We start from the raw sequence: 20295 nt of genomic DNA, 5'->3' as shown, positions 1-20295 counted from the left end.
ATATTCGTCGCTTTCTGTTACATTTCCTATGTTTACTTTTTCCGCAAGATTCATTCTCGTTATTAGTTATGCAAAGTTTTGTTTGTCTTTTCTCCATTAGTTTTTTTTGGAATTTCGTGAAGACGCTGTTGCACAATAAGAAACAATGTTGGTGATGCCTTGCAAAAAAAAGTTGAAAACAAAAAGGTAAAATAGGTCGCAGAACCAAAAAGTACACAAGAAGGGGAAGTCAGTACGATGAGCGAGTCTAGTCAGTATCCAGCGATGTTTACGTTTTTGTTCTGTTTCTTTTGTCCTCATGCACGTCCTCCTTAACCGTTTCTAGTGATTATTTTGTACTCTGTTATCCCACGTTTTCAGCATCCCATAGCAATTCAATCAAACATACTTCCCTCCTCAAACTGATATCCCCAGGGCTGCACCGCTTTCTCTGCGTCAACTCTATCAAGGTTCGACTCGTTCCGCCAATGCCAGAGGTGGAATATGATGTTCTCGGAGAATTTCGTACGATTGCACTCTCCTCTTATTTGCATAATACATCTCACGATCGTCTGGCTTCTGAGATTCCCCGGACATAGAGGGTGTGGATGAAAATCAAAATAAGGTTAAGAGTGAAATCGCATGAGATTATAGGCAATCGAATAGCATAGCATCAACACTGTTTATGGTGCTATGCTCATGCTATGGCTTATTCATAGCACCCTTTTACGCGTCCGTTGTGAAGAGGCCCTGGAGAATGCATCGGCCATTTCGTATACCGTTGAGCTTTATTAATATAGTTTGCTCGCCTTGGACTGTATGTAGTCCAGCATACCGCCGTACGTCACATTTGTCGCCGCCAGTTTCTGTCCCAACGCAAAACGATGATCGACGCCCGGGTAAAGTGCACGGCCATGCAGCACCGAGAGCCGCCTTCAAAGACGGAATAATGCAAACGACCTTCCTTTGCCAAAATGAGAATGACAAGAAGACAAAAAAAAATAGGTTTTTCTTTAATCTCACCCGCCCGTCCCGTGTCGTCAAATTGGAAACGCAATCAGAGCCAGGAACGCTTCAGTATACGACACTCGACTAAATAAAGTGCAATATAAATCGAGCCCGCCCGTCCTCAATGCGTCATTGAAAATGGTTGACGAATGCCAAACTCTGCACAGCCAATCGCTGTCCATCCCCTCGGTCTTGCTTCTTTCTTTTAAGAGAGGGAGTGGAATGAGTATGGGAGACACGCCACTGGGACCAACGGACACAACTACTACCGCACACGCCCTTCTTTTTCTTCCACTGTGCCTCTTTGAATGGTCCTTCCAAAGCCATGTGACCGGAGACGAAATTCCTATATCCAGCCTCAATTCGCACAACTTTCTTCTTGGCCAGCCTGGAAGCACATCACGGAGGAGCATCAGAGAGGGCGTGAGCTAAAAAGTAGACCATGTCAAGTGAGCCGCATGAGCCAAATAAAGCTGCCTCGACATTTGGGTACGACAGTAAGGTTCAAATTCCGCGTGGCCTCTATTTTCCCTCTCGCCGATTTCTTACCATAGGCGAGATCGACTTATTTGGTGCAGTAGAACGTTCACGCACGTATCTGCGGCCACCCGTCTTGTTTTTCCGTCTGTGCTACTTTCTCTTGCCTGCTCAATTTCGCACTCGTGTCTCATTTTATTTTACTTTGAGGGTGTGCAGTGTTTTTTGTCGTATTCGCGGCCTAAATGCTTATCTCGTTTTCCCTCGTCTCCTCTTTGATGTCAGATAAAAGAGATCATGGTGATGCCCGTCGTAGGCAGTCCGAGACTCGCTTTGGAGTGCCGCTGTTTGCCCTCCACGATTCCTCCACTTGTCCCTTTGGCTCGTCCATTCGGTCCGTATAAAAGCATCGCTGTTTCACTGGGCATGGCATCGACGTCCTCCTTTGCTCTTTCCGAAAATGGACCTTGCCAGCTATCAGTGCGCCTCGAAGCTACTTTCTCTCAAATAGGAAAGAGCGGCCCGGTGCGTAATGTGTTCAGAAAGGGAAAGACCTTCGTATTCTAGATCGTGCCTTCCTCATACGCGGCGAATCGTGTTTTGCCCCCTCCCCTATTTGGAAGTGTCTCCTCTTGGCCGTCCGCAGTCCCTCTCCCTGTTTCCTGTCACCAACATCCTTATCGACACTCCCTCATCCGACGCGTCGATACATTCGAATCCACACCCAAACCGGATCTCTTCGACACCCCCGTGCCTATTCTTCTTCTGGGCCGGAGGCTCCGCTTTTGGCCGTCTCAACATTAATCCAGGTTATCTGCGAGTGTATCATTGCTAATCCTGTTCCGCAAGTTCTGCTTTCAATTGGTCTCTGGTGAAATCCTTCCAGATCGCGTGGCAGGAGATGCTAAATACCCTTGCACGTTGGTGGCGTTTGATGCATTGGAAGAAGACATTGAAGTGAGTCCTCAGTGGCATCCTCCATCGGCTTCTAACCTCCGCTGGCCTTGTGTCCTCCATTCTTTTCGCTGTTTTTATGCGTGCTTTTTTTACTTTACTTTCCGGGCAAGTGAATGTTAGCTGACCAGCACGGCATTGATAGAGTCAGGATCTTACCGTCGTCCTCTCTGTTTACTTAAATGAGAACCTTTGTCGACAAGACTGAGGGGGCGTTGTTTACCACTGTCAGCTATCGTATTTCTGAGCCCTCACCAACCGATAGTCCTGTGTGACACAATCTGTACGACTGTCGAGCCAAACAGCAAAAGGGGAGAGGCCAGAACACGGAGCCACAGAGTGCAGAGAGGAAAGGAGGAGAAACAACTACGGACGGGGTACTGAAAAGGAGAGGAATAGACACCATCTGCCTCACCCCCTTTCGGCCTGCGGTCAGCCGTTTTCCTTCACGCCCCTACTTCCCACCTCGTCACCCGTCATCGTTCGGTGCCATTTGACTCCTTCAGGTCCAGACTTCTGTCTGTTTCGCTTTCATTATTTGTTATTCTCTGTCATAGCATCGCTGAATTTCTCTCTTGTATCTTCTCGTGCGGCGCAGTCGTTGCTTTCCCTTCCTTTGCTTTGCGAGGCGGAGCTTTTTTGAGCACTTCGTCCGTTTGGTCCTCCTCACCTTCACTTTTGTCACCAGCTCGTCTGTCATTCACTGCTCCGTACTTCTTTCTTATTTCCCCACCCTCTTCTTGCACTTTTCTTCTTTTTATCTTTCCTTACATTTCGTTACTGTCGTTCAAGATCGTTATCTGTGTTTCTTATTTGTGTTCCACCCAGACACCTTGTGTTTAACTCTCGTTCAGCTTGGGCAGTTCACTGTTTGCGATTCACTCATCCACTCCTTGTCTCCACGTTTCCCGCACATTCACAACCCCAAAAGCGAGATTTTATTGCACATTCATTCATTATCTCGTTCGTTTACCCACTGTCCGACTGTTGCTCAGTCCACCTTAACCTTGGACAAATCCGATTTATCTAGATTTGGTACAGCAGCACAATTACCCATCCTATTAATTCAGCGTTTTGCTTGTGGCACCTCGACCTCGTATACGGAGGACACAAACGACATTCGCCCAACCGTATCCAGCAGACTCGTCCGGGCGCGCTCGTGGCCTTGTGATATCCCCGTGCAGATTCCAGGGGCTTGCAGAGCGTTTCCATCTGGTTGCCATCGATACACGAAAACGACATCCTCAAACAAACAGACTTCACAGGTGTAGGAAAGCACCTCTTATGGATGTGACCCTTCCTTCAAAATGACAATGGCTCTTCGTCGACGTTTCTCCTTTCCTAGCTTCACCGGAAGTGCGTGGTCCATCTCCGCCGTTGTTGGCGGGATCCTGCTTTTCGGATTCGCTTGCCCTGCTGCGGCCGATTGTGAGTGTGGATATTCGACGGTAATCGACGGTGATGTGCAGGCCTTTACCGACTTGATCGAAACGGATTTTGCGCACCTTGACAACATTTCGACAAACACCGATTGGGTGCGGCAAGCTTTCAATGTGACAAGCGAGAAGGACCGCGGCAGCTATGGAGAGATGTACGCCATCGAAAACATGCGGACACAACCGGACCCGAACGGTCAGGTCGAGGATGGGCAAGCCAAGAACGGCCAACCTGCGGGTTTGGACTTGACTGTGAAGGCCAATATCGTCGCTGGTATGGTGCCCGTGTCCGAGATCGACACCAACCGGACGGATATTCTGTACGGAAGCTTCCGTGCAGGCATGAAACTAACCAACGTTTCTGGAACCTGTTCCGCGTTCTTCTGGGTATGTATAACTATGACAATGGGATATGGGCGCAGGTAAGTCAGTGCCTTACTGACATCTGTTGCTGTTAGTATTTCAACGACACGCAAGAGATCGACATGGAGTTTTTGTCCAAAGAGTACAACGCGTCCAACAACACGTATCCCGTCAACCTTGTGCTGCAGTCCCGCGAGGCAGCCGAGGATGGATTCGACGCCCAAGGCACCCCGACCTTTCTTAAAGTCAACCTTCCGTTCGACCCCACCGCAGACTTCCACGAGTACCGCATCGATTTTCTACCGGGCAGCGTCTATTTTTACGCCGACAGCGAGCTCCTCGCCGAAATGGACAGTGATGCTGTACCGACCCACGCAGGCCATCTTGTCCTGCAACAGTGGAGCAATGGGAACCCGCTATGGTCGGCCGGACCACCGACGGAAGATGCTGTTACAACTGTCTCGTACGTCAAGGCCTACTTCAATTCGTCCTTGCCCCAGCGCCAGCAAGACTGGAGCCTCCGATGCCGCGATCCCAGCGCACCGGGTGCCGTGTGTACCATTCCCGACTCGACGGCGACAAACACGACTCCGGCAGGTTGGTTCTTTACGTCTCAAAACAACATGACCAACAACCAGACAGTTTCTGGCCAGAAAAACAGTGGCAGGATAACAACTGCAGCGACTGTCCTTTGGCCAGTGTTTGCCATCGTCTTTGCTATTGTTGGCTGGGAGCTCAATATATGGTAATGCGGGAAGCGCGAGATATTGGCAGGGAGCGGGTGTTTCCAGTAAGCCGACAAAAGGTCTCCCTGGCCAGATCGAAGGATCCGCGTATATAACAAAAGCTGGGCGTCTACAGTTTCTCATTTCTTCTTGTTTCTTTCTTGGGTCCTTGGCTCTGTTTGGGACCCTTTCTTTGTTTGAATTTTTGGGATTTGGTACTTGGCTAATTTGGCTAGAGATGGAGCACCATTTTGATTTAACCTAGGCTGCACATACTTTGTTATTTCTTTTCAATTATTTGGAATTGTCTGTTGGGTTGGTTTCTCTCGTCTCTCGCGCGAGTGATTGCCTACGTTTACCAAGGATCGTTTTGGTACGGCCGCTTTCTTGATTTATATTTTAATACTGATTTCCTTTCCACGACAGCATGCCACAGAAAAGGTTAACCATCCTCGCGGCCGGCCGTTATTCTCATGCTGTTGTGACAACTCCACACCGAAAGCAACATGTGTGTCTAGGACGGACCTTCGGCTACCCTCCTAGGCCCTTTTCTCGGAAACCCAAAAATAAAGCCGAATCAGATGCATGCAACGTTCCGCGAGAATGATGAGCGGCACCTTCAGATCCAACATGGCAGCAAAGTGTCAAGTCACAAGGCGGAAATGTCTCTCGGCGAGTATCTTATCAATCACTTTGTGTCGCGTGTCGCTGTGCCTTACTTCCTTACTTTCTCCTTCTTTCTTGTTTTCTCTTTCCTCTATTTCTCTGTTCACTTGTGCTTTGCGTCCCTCTTTGAATTTTATGATTTTCTTCTTCTTTTTCACTTCTTGTTTTATATTCTTTATTAGTTACCATGCGTTGGAACTTTCAAATCTCGACAAGGCTGTGTAGTGTCATTGGCCGCGTCTACCTCTTGTTGTCCCATGTTGGCCAGTAGCACGACGTACAAAGTTGCAAACTGACTGGCTTGTTCCGAGAGGACCGCGGAGCCTCGCGGATAACTTAAAAGCGATACTGCTTCGTACTTCAACAACCCCTGCCTGCCACTCGTCAATCTTTTCCCATGTCGTCGTCGCCGGCTCGAGTTCAAACGAATAGGCCGAAATATCGTGCTAGTGCGACCCCAGGTTTCACCTTCCTGAATCTTCTCTACCATTTTTACTTTCTTGTCTCTTCTACACCTCTCCCGTCTGCATCCATCTTCTCTCACGGCCCGATTGGATTTTACGAGAGATGACTTGAGGGGAAAAGCGGCGGGTGACACATGTCACGGTCTACGACGTGATGAAAAACGAACAAAACGCATGGCAACACCGTTCTGCACGATGAGAACCCGGTTCGCAGTTGACAAGTGCGCTTCATACATTGTGAATGTGGTTCGGGGACGGTGCCAGGTTTGGGTTGCATTCTACCGAATGCTCGTGGCCCCCAGAAATACAACAGAGACTCTACACACGAGCAACTGCCCCCCCTCCATAAAGATACTGGGTCGATATGACCTGCAAAGTTCAGGAACAGCTACATTTGACGGCGTGTGTGCCAATCACCTCACGCGCCGCAGAGCATCTCCTGAGTCCATAACCCGACAAAAAATGGGCCAAACATGGGAAGGGAACCAAAGACACTAGTTCATTCTCTCGACTCCAAGTGTGCCTTTCCCCGGCCTCACTTAGCTTAGACCCCAGTCCGCCTTCCCCGGCCTAGTTTGTCCTCATGGTGCCCATCATCCCATGTTGCGGCTCATGCTTTTCTTCGCGAGCAGGTCGCCCACGTTGGTAATTTTCACATTTTCTCCGTTAGGTACATCGATCGTCTCGGTCGGTGAATCTTTCGAGGCGCTCGGTCTCTCTGCATGTGGGAGAGGTAGGTAGGGTATTTCTCAAAAGTCGTACGTTGCAAGATCGTCATGATCCCCCTTTTGTGTTGCATCAAGCTTTTTTTGTTCTAACTTTATTTTTAATTACCTTTTTTTAGCTCAACGTGTGCCTTATCCCGCCCCTCATCGTCCCTCGCCGACGTAAATCTATCCCTTGATGGCACTCTTTCAAGTCAATGATATACGTTTTTGGTTTTTATGGCACCTTATTCTCTTAGCCTGCGAAACAACCATGACACAACCGGGGCATAACCAGAGGCACAGTCACAAACGTCTTGTGAAAATATCACAAGCAGAAGAGCAGATACAAGCGAATGAACGGGAATAACGGCATATTCAGGGTCCGCCGAACAACAGAGTTTGCAGAAAAGACTGCGCCGCGATGCGACGATGATCTACTCCGTCTTGGCGATCGCGCCTTCCTTGGGGCATTTTCTGCTTTCCACTTTCCTATTCGGGACGTGTAAATGACTCGGCGCTAATATCTTTGCATCGCAGCTTCCAATCTCCGTTCTTTTTATGAGCATGGCACGCCTTCCCGAAATGGTACCTGAACCAGAAGCCACCGCCGCTGCCGTTGGCCTGCGCCTGCACGCTAAAGATAGCCAATTGCACTTGCACTTTCGGCCACGGCATGCAAATCAGCTGTCGCGCCTCTGTCTGTCTGGGGCTCCACATTCCAGTGGCAGACTGGCTGTTGTCCTTTCCTTTTTGTGTCGACATCTTTCAGATTGTATCGCAAGATCTGCATCATCCCTTGTCACCTCTCCCACCACGTCTTTATGGTTTCTTGCCGTCTTGTCACCTTACCTGGTGCTCTAGCCCCTACAAAGGGAGAAAGACGGCAGAAACTGGCCAAGGCAAAATCGAAAGACACGTATTCGACAGCATTTCGCGATATTGTCGACAACGCAAGGCCTCTACTCGGGAGGCAGAATTGCACTGCTCTAACGAGCCAACAGAGGCATGCGTAGTAGCCGATGCGCAATTCCCCGAATCCTACGCGACACCTTTCATCGACCATCATCCTTCATCCTGACGACGATCTTTTTCGGAGGAGACCCTGGTATCTACACTGCTCCACCCTCCACCCCCTTTTATGATCTCAACTCATCTCGGTCGCTTTTTCTTTCTTTCTACGAAATAAGGTTGTATCAATACCAGTTTTCCACGAAGGTAGGGTGGCTTGGCCTTTCTCTTCTCTTTCGTCTCGTCTCTCCCCCCTACCACCTTCGCATCCATCGCCCGGATCAATCACACGTTGTCAGCGACGCCGAACTACACTTCAGCGCCAATCCTACCACGTGGTCCTTTGAGAGTGCATGAGACGCAAGATACCACTCTCAAGTGTCTCATTTGACCCGTTTTACCTTGGGCCGTCTCATATGTTCTGCGCCCTCTGGACGTACGGCGGTCATGTCTTTCTGCGGTGCTGGCCCTTCTTGATGGAAGTTGATGTCCATCACGCAGGAGCAAAATGGTGATCCTTCGCCGGGGTCTGCCGGACCAGCGTCCCCTATTCAGCTGTGCTTGCGCCATCATGAACCTTTACTTTGTTCGTGCCGGGACAGGCATGGTAAAGTCAGAGTGAGGTTTAGACACAGCCAGCATAGACCGATTCTCTTTCGTTTTCCTATATAACAAAGCAGCTTTCGTCGACTGTCTCGAGCATCAAGAGAGCATGCGACTCCCGTATTGAAGCGTTACGACATTCAGCACATATACCATCACTTTCACCAACTTCCATTCAGTCCTTCCTTTTTGTCACTTGAGACACTCATTTTCTAAACATTACCTTTTTATATCCTCTTACATTGGTCGTCACCTGGTGACGTACCCTGAATCGCTTCAGCCTCGTCGACGAACGCTTGCGTATCGCTAAGACCCTGATCGTCGTTGTCTCTGCAAGACACCCGTCGTGAACCTCTCGTTTTACCTGTTTTGTCGTCATATGTCCAAGTTGCTCTCCTTCTTTCCTGTTTTGCCCTATTTTTATCTTATCGTCGGCTCCGAGATTTTCCCGGCCCACTCGATATCTCCATTCCCGAGACAACACCTCAGCTCGTGCAGTTCTGGAAACTCAGACCACGCAACGCTCTCTTTTTCCTGCCACACGCACGTTTTTATGCCCGTTATCTGATTTTGCTGGGCCACTTGATCGCCATCTTTTTTAATTAGCGGCACTAGAAGCATTCCAGACGATTTATTGAAGGGCCATTGTGACCCCATCCACCTCTTATATCGTCCGCTGTGAAGCCGTGCCTGGAATTTTGTCCCAGTCACATTCCAGCCATATTGCATTCCAGCTTCCCGCACCACCGCCAAAGGCACACATTCTGTCGATACTACGAACGATCTCGCACATCAGCCCTCCAATTAGCTGACACCCGAGACATTCTCCCCGCATAGACCATACGAAGGGCCTTTTGACATTGTGAAAATCGCCCTATCGCGCCGACCAACCTCTTGTCTAGCGACAGTTGACGACACCAGCAGCCAAGCAGCATACCAGACAACGGGAAGGACACACGACAGTCCGCTTCGGCCGATCAGTCACTCTCTGCCAAGCAGCTGGTAAAAGACACGCAAGCCTCAATTCAGATTTATCTGTGGCTGGTAGCATTGAGAGGAAAGGCGAAGGAGGCAAAATCCCGTATTGCTTCAAATCGACGTACTTTTGCAGCTGTTTCTGTTGCCCGAGGCGAACTTTTCGAAGATAAATAGACCTTGAGCTGTCTTCTTTCAAGTAACTTGATTCTTTCTTGTTTTGTTCTCTCTCTCTCTCTCTTCATCACTCGCTCTTTCACTCTCAAACCACCATCTGTCAGTGTTGCCGCCTCTTTAGACGACATTGATAGCTCGAGAGACCTTTCATCCACCCAACTGACGACACCAAACCAGCACATTCGTTTTTACGTCGGACCGACCCCAACCGCAACCATGACGACTGTTGACGATTCCATTCGTAATCAGAACGAGTCGGGCATCCTGGCGGCGCCCACGGATCCTACTTCAACGTCCACCAGCACCAACGGGCCCTTTGCGCCGTCGATTACGCCCGTGTCGGCTTCGGGCACGCCGCCGACCATGAAGATTGCTCTGCAGAACAACACCACGTCAAACACGTTGTATGCTTACATCACCGGCCTCGACATCAACAAAAACAACGCTGTCTGGCTCCTTCGGAGCGACGGTGTCAGCTCCTACTACCCGGAAAACCCTCCGACCGACCTGTCGCCTCTGGCGGCCAATGTATCCATTCAGATTGGCGGCCCCGGCAGCGTCCGGACGGTCACCATCCCGCAGGTGGCTGGTGCCCGCATCTGGTACTGCCAGGATGCCGAGCTCACATTCCGCCTGAACCGTGGCGCCAGGGGCGCCGCTCTGGTCGAGCCCTCCGTCTCCAACCCGTCCGACCCCAACTACAGCCTGCGGTGGGCCTTTAGCGAGTTCACTTTCAACTCGTTCCAGCTCTTCGCCAACATCTCTTACGTGGACTTTGTCAGCATCCCCGTCGCTATGCGGCTGACATCCACCGACGGCACACCTGTCCAGACGGTTGCGGGCATGCCCTCCAACGGTCTTGACTTGGTGTGCGAGGCGCTGCAGGCACAGCAAAAGGTGGACTGTGCTGGCTGGGACCAGCTGGTTGTCCAGGTCAGCTCGCCCTCGGCGGGCACCAGATTCCTCCGCGCGCTGTCGCCCAACAACGGCCTGGTCCTCAACAACAAGCTGTTCCGCAACTACTTCGACGCCTACGTCGACCAGGTCTGGTCCCACTACACGTCGACCCCGATCACTGTCGACACGCAGGCCCAATGGGGCACCGTCACCGGCCAGGTCGACAGCTCTGGCGGCCTGACGTTTCCTGGCGTGGGCACGTTCCCCAAGCCGAGCACAGCCGACATCTTCTCGTGCAGCACGGGTGCCTTTGCCCCGTACGCCATCAACACAGCTGAGATGGGCAACCTGACGGCTCGCCTGTCTGCTGCCTTCAACCGCAGCACGATGCTGACCAGCGCCAGCCAGCCCAGTGGAGCGCCTTCGAGCTACTACCAGAACCCCGTCACCAACCACTACTCGCGCATTGTCCATGCCACCAACCTTGACGGCCGCGGCTACGCCTTCCCTTACGACGATGTGGCGCCCAATGGCGGTGTAGACCAGTCTGGTGCCGTGTCGAGCGGTGCCCCCGATGTTTTGACCGTCTACATTGGCGGCGGCGGCGCGAGCGGCGCGGCTGTGGCCTCCAACGCCACGCGCTCCAACCCCATCCGCCTGCGCGACATGGCCCGCCGTGGTCGCCAGCTCGTCGGCGGCCGCCAGCACTTCCGCCGCTCGCTGCCTTCGCCGCCGCCCAGCGAGACGGCCTTGCAGCAGCAGCAGGCCACCATGGCGCCGTTCCTCAACATGGCTGCCCCGGACGTCAACGTCGACGAGAAGATGCTCCTTCAGGCCCGGGATCACGCCGCCGAGGCTGCGGTGGATCAGGAGAAGGGCCTGCAGCAGCAGCTGCTGATATCGACCAAGAATGGCCTGCCTCCTGCCCCGGCAGCCACTGCCGCACCTGACCTGTCCAAGCGCTTCGCCCTGCTCCTGCACCAGGCGCTCGTCTACTTGTGGGCAGCCATCTGTGGCATGGGCCGTTCCGTCTGGGCGCTCGTGCCTCGCCGCATCGCCCAGCCTGTCGGCGCGTTCTGCAGCCGTGTCGCGTCGTCGCCGGCGGTGACGGCGGCCTCGGCCAGCATGTCCTCGTTCGTCTCGTCGGTCGTCAAGTCCGCTGCCGCTTCGGCCGTGGCAGCCATACTGATCCGTCCGCTGGTGGTTCGTGCCGTGCTCACGGCTGCCGTGGTGCTCATTACCTACGCTGCCACCGCGGGCGGCAGTGCCGGTGCCTCGCCCATGGTGGCCTCGGCTGTGGCCACGATGAGCGGCTGGGTGGAGGAGCTGACCGGCAGCCGTGCTGCTCCTCTCTCCTAGAGTATACATGTCCGTGACATACACACACTCAAACCCCCCCCCGAAACACACTTCACAAGGCCCCACTACACATAACACACCCTGATCTCCCCTCGTCACTTCACTACTAGCCTCATCCCGCAGTCCTCTCCCAACACCCAGAACCTTTTCACTTGTTCTGCACATATTTATACTACTTACCACTGTTTCTTCTCTTCTTTGGCATTTCAGCACCGCGCTGGCCCTTGTGGATCTGCCCCCTTTTTACGCAAGCGTTTTTGTCTTTGTTGTAGTTAGTTTCACGATCACATTTTTATACCTTTTTCATTTCCTTTCTTTTGTTTACATCGGAGTTTAGACGTGGAGGACCATAACTAGCATAGCCCCTATTTCCTTAGATACTTGATTAGCTTTCGCTATTAGATAGATTCGAGCACATGGGCTCATGAAATTCAACACATTATAGGCATTACTGAATGATTCCACTAGTAAACAAATATGGACATAATGGACATAACCCAAACAGAGTTGATTCATTTCGCAATGGTTATGGCTCTTTTGGTTGTTTTGGTATTTTATTTGACCTTTTCCATTATCATACAAATAGGTCATCATCGTACAAAACCACCGTGACCAGATGACGAGCCCCATTAATCAACCATTCGCAGCCGCTGTGCTTTCGCTGTCCGTAGGTGGAGGGATGGAGGCAACTGGGGCTGCTGTCACGGCACCAGTGGGCGGTGGATCAGGTGCAGTCTCTGGGGCAGGAGTAGTGACATCTTTCTGCATGGAAGCTTCTGTGGAGGACGACGTAGTCGCAGGAGCGGCAGGAGCGGCAGGAGCCGTAGGAGCGGCAGGAGCCGTAGGAGTCACATGAGCTGCCGCGGCAGGCGGGATCTGTACCGGCTGGGCAGCGGGAGCAACTTGGACGGCAGGAGCCATCGGCGCAAATGTGGCTGGCGCAGGGACGGTGGCTGTGCTCGCCCGATCGGCTTTGACGCTTTCAGGAGCAGTCGAGGCAGCAGAGGCAGCAGGCGTCTCGGCCGGCTTGCTGTCCTCTGTCTTGCCATTGGCCTGGATCTGCTGGGTGCCGTCTCCATTTGTCTGGCCACCCTCTGTCTTTTGTCCGTCTTTTCGTTCGCCGTCCTTCTCATCTTTCTTGTTGCCATCGGCACTCTCCGCCGGCTTGGGTTCCCTCTTCTTCAGCTGTGTCGGGTCCACAAAGCCGTCTGGCACGCCCGCAGCGGCCGGAATCGGTGCAGCAGTCGCCGTGGTACCGCCCGGTCCGACCCAGGCGCCCACAAGCTGGCTCCACCGCAGCTCACCCTTGACAAGCTTGCGGATCTGCTTGTAGGCGAAGGCGTTGTAGAATGGCAGGCCGGTTTCGACGTCGCGGTAGCGCGCCGGGTGACCGGTGATGCTGCAGATGGGCGCGTGCGCAGGCTTGGCAATCTTGGCCATGCGGCGGCCAAACAGAATCTGCATCTGGACCTGCTTGTCCTCGATGGCGTCCTCGTCAAAGTTTTGGAGGACGATGCAGCTGCGCGTAATACGGGCATCGGCGGGGGCGGCATCGGCTGGAGCAGCAGCGGCGGCCCCAGACGCACCGCCGACCGGTGGCGGAACTGCCTCGCCTGGTTTTGACGGTTCGACCGGCGCAATTGTCGCTGTTGCTGGCGCATCGTCCTGGGCAGGGACTGCACCTGTGACCGACTTGGGTGGCGGCGGCGGCGGCATCGCGTTTTCGACAGGCGTTGGTGCTCGTAAGGCAGTGGACGGCACATTGCTGTCCGATGGCACAGTCTCTACAACAGGCTGTGCTGGTGCAGTCTTTGGTGCCTCCGTCAGCGAATCCTGAACCGCGTCTTGTTCGGTAGCTGATACTGACGACGTCTCGCCTATCAGAGTTACTGTGGGTGTTGGGGTCGTTTGAGTCTCTCGTGACGTGGCTTTTGGCTCAGCTGTTGGTGCGCTCGTTCCAGCCGGAGATGCTATCGTGTCTCCAGTAGCAGGAATCTCGTCAGGAGCAGTCGTGGGCACAGACTTGTCGTCTGCACTGGGATCGGAAGGCTGTGGGGGTTGGGCAGCAGGCAAATTGCACGGCACGGCTGTTGGTGTAGGTGCTTCTTGTTGTCCCCCGGTTAATGTAGGGACAGTCGGAGGTGGGACCGGAGCCGGCGGCGTGGGTGCTGCCTCTGTGGATGTCACCTCCGCGGATGCTGGCGGTGCATCGTTCATGCTGACTTTGGTGTTTTCGGTGGCAGCTGGTGTGTCCGCCGTTGGCACATCTGTGACTGGAGCATCCGTCATCGCCACATCCGGGTCACTCTTGTCTGCAGTACCGGGTTGCGCCATAACGCCGGTGGTGGATGAGCTCGGCGCCGGAGGAAGACCAATGGGCTGGAAAGCAGCCTCGGAGTACGTTGGTGGTGCTGTCGTTGCTGTTGCTTCGGTGCTGGATGTCGCAGTGCCGTCAGCCGGGGCTGCACTGGGTATGGCGACGGCATTGGACTGTGTTTGAGCAGCCTGTGCATCTCCCGCTGGGGCTGACGCTGACGCTGACGTTGACGCTGGTGCGAGTGCTGGTGCTGGTGGTGCACCGTCTGTTCCCTCTGGCGGCTGTTTCTCTGGCGCGTTGGTGTCTGCTGTGATCTCCTTTGCTGGCACGCCGTCTTCCTTTTTCACCTCGCCTGTGTTTGGGGGTTCACCCTCTTTTGGCTCTTTTGGCTCGTTTGGTGGCCCACCCGCCTTGGCCTCCTTCTCCTTCTCTTCGGCGGCCGCTTTCTCTGCCGCCGTCAGCCGCTTCTTGCGCGGCGCCTTCTCCTCCATGGCCACCATGCGCCCGACGTGCGACTGCAGCAGGCCCTCGCCCGTCAGCTCGACGATGCCGCTCCAAAACGTTACGACGGGCCCCTCGAGCGTCCGGTTGTACATGGCCGCCAGCTTGGCGGCGCGCTCGGCCTCGCGCTGCTTCTCGGCCTCCTCCCACGTGTTGAGGCTGCGGGCGTTGGCCTCTTCGACAATGGCGGCCTCCGCCAGGCGCTCGGCCTGTGTGAGGGGCGGTTTCTTGTTGGCCTCGTCGCGGGCGGCTTTTTTCGCCATAATGGCCAGCTGCCGCTCGCGGCGGCGCTCGCGCTCCGCCATTTGCTGGTAAAGCTGTTCCTTGCTGGTGCGGGTGGTGGTGCGGGACGACGCGCGCACGGGCATGTCGGCAGCCGTCGGCAGCCAACTGGCGCGCTCGCTCTTCTTCTTTTTGCGCGGCGGCGGCGGCTGGGACGACGGGAAACCGGGGGTCGGTGTAGCGGACGGCGTGGGTGTTGAGCCGCCCGACGCCGACACGGAGCCGGGTGCCCGTCTGCGGCCACCGCGGCCACCACGGCCCGCGGCTGCACCGGCCGCACCGGCCGCAGTCTTCTCGGGCTGGTCGATGCGCACTTTTTTGCGGAAGCGGGCCGGGATGGCCGCCTGGGCTTTGCGTTTGCGCGCCGCATTGCGCTTCTCGCGCTCTTTGCGTTCCAGCTCGCGCTCCCCCGCCAGGTCATCGGCACCCTCCCCGCCCCCTTGGCCGTCGTCGTCGTCGTCGTCGTCGTCGTCGCTCGTGTCCATGTTTTCGTCGTCGTTCTCGGCATCGTCGTCGTCGCGCCGTCGTCTGCGGCCTTTTGTCTTTGCCGCTGTCTTGTTACCGCGCCCAGCATCATCGTCGTCGTCGTCGCCGTCGTCAACGTCGCCGTCGTCGCTGCCATCTTCTCCGTCCTCATCCAGTGACCACCCGGCGTCCTCGCCGTCGTCGGCAAACAGCAGCTCCAAATCGTCGGCGTCCTCTGGGGTGCCCCGGCCGCCGCCGGTCCCCGACCCCGACAGATCACCGCCGGCCGCCGCGGCTACACTCGCAATCAGGCTCTTCATGCGGTTGCCCGCCGTCGCGCGCTTGGCGCGTCCCGTGGCCAGCCATTCAATCTTCTTGGGCGGCGAGGAGGAGGCGTTGTTGGAATGGTCGTCGTCCGAATCGGAAGCGCTGGAGAGTTCGGACGGCGAGGCTGGTGGGTGGTTTGTGGTGTCCGTATCAACAACCTTGTCCGTTGTCGTAGCCGCTGTGGCGGTCGCAGCCACGCCGTCGTCTTCGGTCGCCATCGTCGTGATGTTGGTTGTGATGGGGACCGATTGTGGGTGGTGTAAAAGAGAAGCTTTCTTTTCTTGGTGTTGAATGTCGAAAAACTTGGGGCCTCACGGTAGTAAGATAGCCATCCTACAGCGCTGAGTCGCGTCTTTGCTCACAGAAATTTTGGGGCACGAGCCTAGACCGTGTCTTATCTTATCGGCGTTCAGGGAGACTTATAGCGACAGCCGGGTCACGCGTCGCCACCAAACTCGCCGCCAATACGTCGCTAGCGCACTACACTTTGCGGTCTCATCGTGCTGCCGTTCTTTAATCTATCACGCGTTACAGAACCTACAGCGAACAGTCTTTCTATAAATATACATTCAAGGATCCTGGTCGTCTACCGTATGGCGTGACTATATACAACCTACTAATGTGGTCAAACGCAATGTACAAGGAAACACAGTAGACAAACGTGCCTGAAGAGACAAAAAAAAGAAAAAAATACACGAAGCAGAACGAAAACCATCCGCCAGAAGCCTTGGAAGAAAATCTATTCTTATGTATGGAGTGATATATTTGCAGAGTGTTTGGTCATGGTGCATTGCTTGCCTCTGCTGCGCCGGCATTGTCCCGAATGCTGTGTGATATGAATAAAGAAAAGCTGAGACGCAAAGACTGGCTGAAACCGAGAAAGGAACGCCGACAAAGGGAGCAATAATGATATAGTAAAATGAAATACAAACAACAAAAAAACACCAAAGATAACCTCACAGCTCATCCGTTACGCCCCATTCTCTGCAAAAGCCGAGCCAGCTCCTTTGCAGGCAGCGCTGTTTAGAGGTGGGCGGCGTGGTGGTGACGGGCGGCACGACTGGGGCCACTGGCGCTGTCGGTCCCGTCGGCGGTGGCGTGATGGTGCTCGTCTGCGTGCTGGTCGACGTCGTGGCGGGCGCTTCGTCCCAGCACCCCCAGAAACGACCAGGGGTCGAGCAGGTACTGGATGTCTCGGTCGGTGACGGCCTCATCCGTGGCGACGTTTTTGTCGTGGATGGATCTGCGGAGACGGGCGACGTCTTGCTCGAAATGGACGTAGATGTCGACGTCGACGTTGACGTCGATAACGACTCGGTCTCGTCGAGACAACCCCAGAACCGCCCGGGCGTGGCGCACGTGGTTGTGGTCCGTGTCTCCGACGTCGTGGTCGTTGACGTCGTCGGCACGTCCCGCGTCGTGGTGATCCCCGTCGTCGTCGTCGTCGTCTCGTCCAGACAGCCCCACCAGCCCGGCGTCTTGCACGTCTGCGTGCGGGTCTTGGTCTTGGTCGACGTGGCGCTCGTCGACGTCGTCGTGCTCTCCGTGCCGTTGCTCTCGTACATCTTCCAGTTGGCACAGTCGCGGCACTCAGGCGTCGACTTGCACTCAGGCACCGTGTCATACGGCAGGAGGATATCGTGGATGACCGTGCGGATCTTGTGCGTGCCAACGCCCACGCGCCACCCCTTGTCGGCCACCACGTCGTACACACACTCATAGCCCGCGTGACACGCCGACTCCAGCGCGTACCCGGCGTACGAGCATGAGGCGGTCGCGCCGTTGCATGTGCCAATGTAGATCGGGTCCGCCGTGTGCCCAAAGTGGAACGCCCCTATATGCTCGCGCGTCTGGGGGAAGTCGGGGTCGGCGCCCGGAGGCACCGGCAGGCCCAAGCGGCCAGCCGCCAGCGCCTCGGGCACTGCCTGGAACGTGACGACGGGCAGGCCGTATGTCAAGCCGAGAAACGACGTCACAGCGCCGCCGAGCGAGTGCCCCGTCAGCCAAATGTTGGCGTCCGGGTACTCGGCCGAGACGTTGGCGTAGAGCTCGCGCGCCGCCATGTAGTAGCGGTTCTCTTCCTGCAGTGCCTTGCGGACACACGTGTTGTTGCAGGCGTAGGTGCCTGTCGCACAGTTGCAGACCTGCCGGTACGTCCACTGGCCCTGCTGCGCGCAGCAGCAGCTGAAGAACAGATTGTCGTTCTCCTTGTCGTTGGTCGTCGTCCCCTCGCCGTCGAACACGGCCAGCGACGTGCCTTTGAGGCCAATCACAATCGTCGAGTTGGTCGCGTCCGCAAACACGTGGCCGCGCAGCCCATCGCCCTCCCACCCAAAGTCAGACGAGCGGTTGAAGTGCTGCCCGACGTCGTCCCAGTCCGGCTGCCCGGGCGTCTCGACGTATGCGTTCGAGGCCATGTACGCCATGTTGAGCACCGTCGTTTTGTCTGTGACGTTGGGCATCGGCACGCTGTCCACTGTCCACGCGTCCGGGGAGAGCACCGTCACGTAGCCCTGCTCGCGGGCGAGTGCCACCATGGGATCGACGACGCTCGGGTGCCGGTCGACGAGCCGCTGCAGCGGCGCGGCCTGGCTTTTTGCATGCAGAGTCGGCAGCCGATGGCGTGCATAGCCGTCCTCGGCGGCCAGCCAGACGTCGGCATCACGCTGGAGGATGTCGAGCTTTCGGTGGAGGCGTGGATATCGATGTGTGCCGTGGTGATAGATGTGTCTGAGGGTCTGAACGAAACACGGCTGGTCAGCGATACGCAGAGCATGGGGGGAAATGGAGAGCGACTGGCTGGCAACATACAAATACGTGATCAGCCGGCGCTGGAGGCTCGGGAGCGAGCACAGGGGTATGGCCGGCCGGCGGTAAAGGCAGAACGAGCTGCTCGGAGGCGCTGCCGCCGGCAGAGGCAGATAATGAGGTCGTGGAGAAGGCGAGAAAGGACAGCAACACCTGGGCCGTGACGCGGCCGGCCGAGGTACACCGCGGTTTTGACTTGCCGCGGGATGGGTATTGTTGGGACATTGTGAGAGCGAGAGCGCGAGATGTGCAAGACGAGAGGAAGAGCAGGAGAAGGGGAGATGGTGATGATAAAGAAGATAAAAAGACGAAGATAAAGATAAAATGACGAGGGCGATGTCGTGATGAGAGATGCAGTCGGACGGCCGTGATCGCCGCGTCGTTGAGGTAAACAAAGGAAAGGACGAAAGGCCAGGAATAGAATGCAAACACAGGCCAGAAACACGAGGCCGCAGTCGGGGTCGTAGCGTGTTGAGAGAACGGCGAGATGTGACAGGCCGCGGAAGATCTGTTGACTACAACGTACGGGTCGCCTCAGCGGGTGTCATGTGGGCGTCGTTTGTTGGGCTATGACGAATTGACTGATAAGGAGCAAGGCACAGGGCGGATTAGGCAGGCTGCATCGGCATCTGGGCTGGGGCGGAAGGCGCGATTGGTGGTGGGTCTGTTTTGGTGGAGAATGCTGCGTTGCCTCGTTTCCCAGGCAGGAACCTAAACGGGTGGCAGAATGAAAAGGTATCAGTGCATACTAAATTGCCGCACAGGTACTTCGAACTGGCCCATACACGTGAGCATCATCAGTTTCTCATTCAACCCTTGCATTTACAAGCCCAAGTCAAAATTTCTAATGTTCAAAACTATGAAAAAGTCTCTTTCGTACTGTTTGTTCGTATTGAACTTCAATCCCAGGATCGATACGTTCAGGATACTCTCTCAGGACGCTGTTGGTGCAGTTGAGCTCTAGTGCGCTGACTACACAGATTCACCCCGATGACCGCGGGGTGTTGCCCAATTTAGTAGCTGCGAGTCGGGCGATTCGCAAACGGCAAAGACCATTTACAGGGCAGGTGTAATCAGCACTCTAATCATTCGCAGCTGCCTGCGGAGCCCAGAATCGCGCCTGCCAGCTCAGTGTCCTCCAGTGTCACAGCGGGCAAGCACGACCAAGCTAAGCTCAATTGCGCCTGCCTATTATTCTCAGCAGCGTGCCTTTCGTCTGTCTCCACAACATTGCAGAGCAAACGACCTTCGTCTCCAACGATGACGATCGCCTCGTAATATCTTACTTTCGGACGACCACGCCTCCTCTGCCGCCGCCAACATTCGGCGTAACCCAGCCGTCCGGCATCCTTGCGGTATCTTTCCTCTCGACTCCGTCGGACGACTATTTGCTCACTGCCTCGACATCCCGCCCATCCTCCTCCTCGACCACATCGGCATCTTCGGCGCCTCAAGCTACATCAGTGCTTCTGCTTCCTCCAGCGTCACCACGCCGTTCCTATATCCCTCACCTGCTCTGATAGCCTGCCCAACGCGTGTTTTACTTGTCCTTCGCCTCCTCCGCACCAGCCTCTGTCCACGCCAGCTTTGCTCTTCTCGCACACACGCACACCACCTTCACCCCTCCGTTTATATTACCTCGCAAACGACGTACACCTCTACACAGCCCGTGTCTGTTGACCTGGCCCGCGGTTGTTTTGTGCGCTCCTCTGTCACGCCTTTCCCCGCCATATTATATTACCCGCCACTGCGGCTCAGCGCCAACAGCTGCCATCGCTGCGTGCAGTCTGTTTTCAG

At 55.2% G+C, this 20295-nt stretch overlaps 5 protein-coding genes across 5 annotated transcripts; 2 read left to right on the top strand and 3 right to left on the bottom strand.

Moving 5' to 3' along the window:
• Positions 1 to 3725: 3725 nt before the first annotated feature.
• Positions 3726 to 4966, top strand: SPSK_03419 (glycoside hydrolase, family 16; the record flags this gene model as incomplete). Its single annotated transcript, XM_016730257.1, has 2 exons — positions 3726 to 4241; positions 4313 to 4966. The coding sequence occupies 2 exons, from the start codon at positions 3726 to 3728 to the stop codon at positions 4964 to 4966; spliced, it is 1170 nt and encodes a 389-aa protein (XP_016585053.1).
• A 2302-nt stretch (positions 4967 to 7268) lies between these two features.
• Positions 7269 to 7541, bottom strand: SPSK_03787 (uncharacterized protein; the record flags this gene model as incomplete). The annotated part of the gene is made up of 1 exon (XM_016730621.1): positions 7269 to 7541. One exon carries the CDS (start codon positions 7539 to 7541, stop codon positions 7269 to 7271), a length of 273 nt encoding a protein of 90 aa, XP_016585052.1.
• Positions 7542 to 9758: 2217 nt separating this feature from the next.
• On the top strand, positions 9759 to 11798 carry SPSK_03158 (uncharacterized protein; the record flags this gene model as incomplete). Its single annotated transcript, XM_016729999.1, has 1 exon — positions 9759 to 11798. One exon carries the CDS (start codon positions 9759 to 9761, stop codon positions 11796 to 11798), a length of 2040 nt encoding a protein of 679 aa, XP_016585051.1.
• A 633-nt stretch (positions 11799 to 12431) lies between these two features.
• SPSK_02980 (uncharacterized protein) lies at positions 12432 to 15908 on the bottom strand (the record flags this gene model as incomplete). The annotated part of the gene is made up of 1 exon (XM_016729825.1): positions 12432 to 15908. One exon carries the CDS (start codon positions 15906 to 15908, stop codon positions 12432 to 12434), a length of 3477 nt encoding a protein of 1158 aa, XP_016585050.1.
• Positions 15909 to 16646: 738 nt separating this feature from the next.
• On the bottom strand, positions 16647 to 18723 carry SPSK_03150 (triacylglycerol lipase; the record flags this gene model as incomplete). The annotated part of the gene is made up of 2 exons (XM_016729991.1): positions 16647 to 18428; positions 18502 to 18723. 2 exons carry the CDS (start codon positions 18721 to 18723, stop codon positions 16647 to 16649), a joined length of 2004 nt encoding a protein of 667 aa, XP_016585049.1.
• Between the last annotated feature and the right edge of the window lie 1572 nt (positions 18724 to 20295).

The sequence above is a fragment of the Sporothrix schenckii genome (genome assembly GCF_000961545.1).
Source record: "Sporothrix schenckii 1099-18 chromosome Unknown Cont47, whole genome shotgun sequence".
In the NCBI taxonomy this organism is placed as follows: domain Eukaryota; kingdom Fungi; phylum Ascomycota; class Sordariomycetes; order Ophiostomatales; family Ophiostomataceae; genus Sporothrix; species Sporothrix schenckii.
Note: the sequence above shows the minus strand (reverse complement) of the source record. Positions and strands in the feature narration are given on the sequence as shown.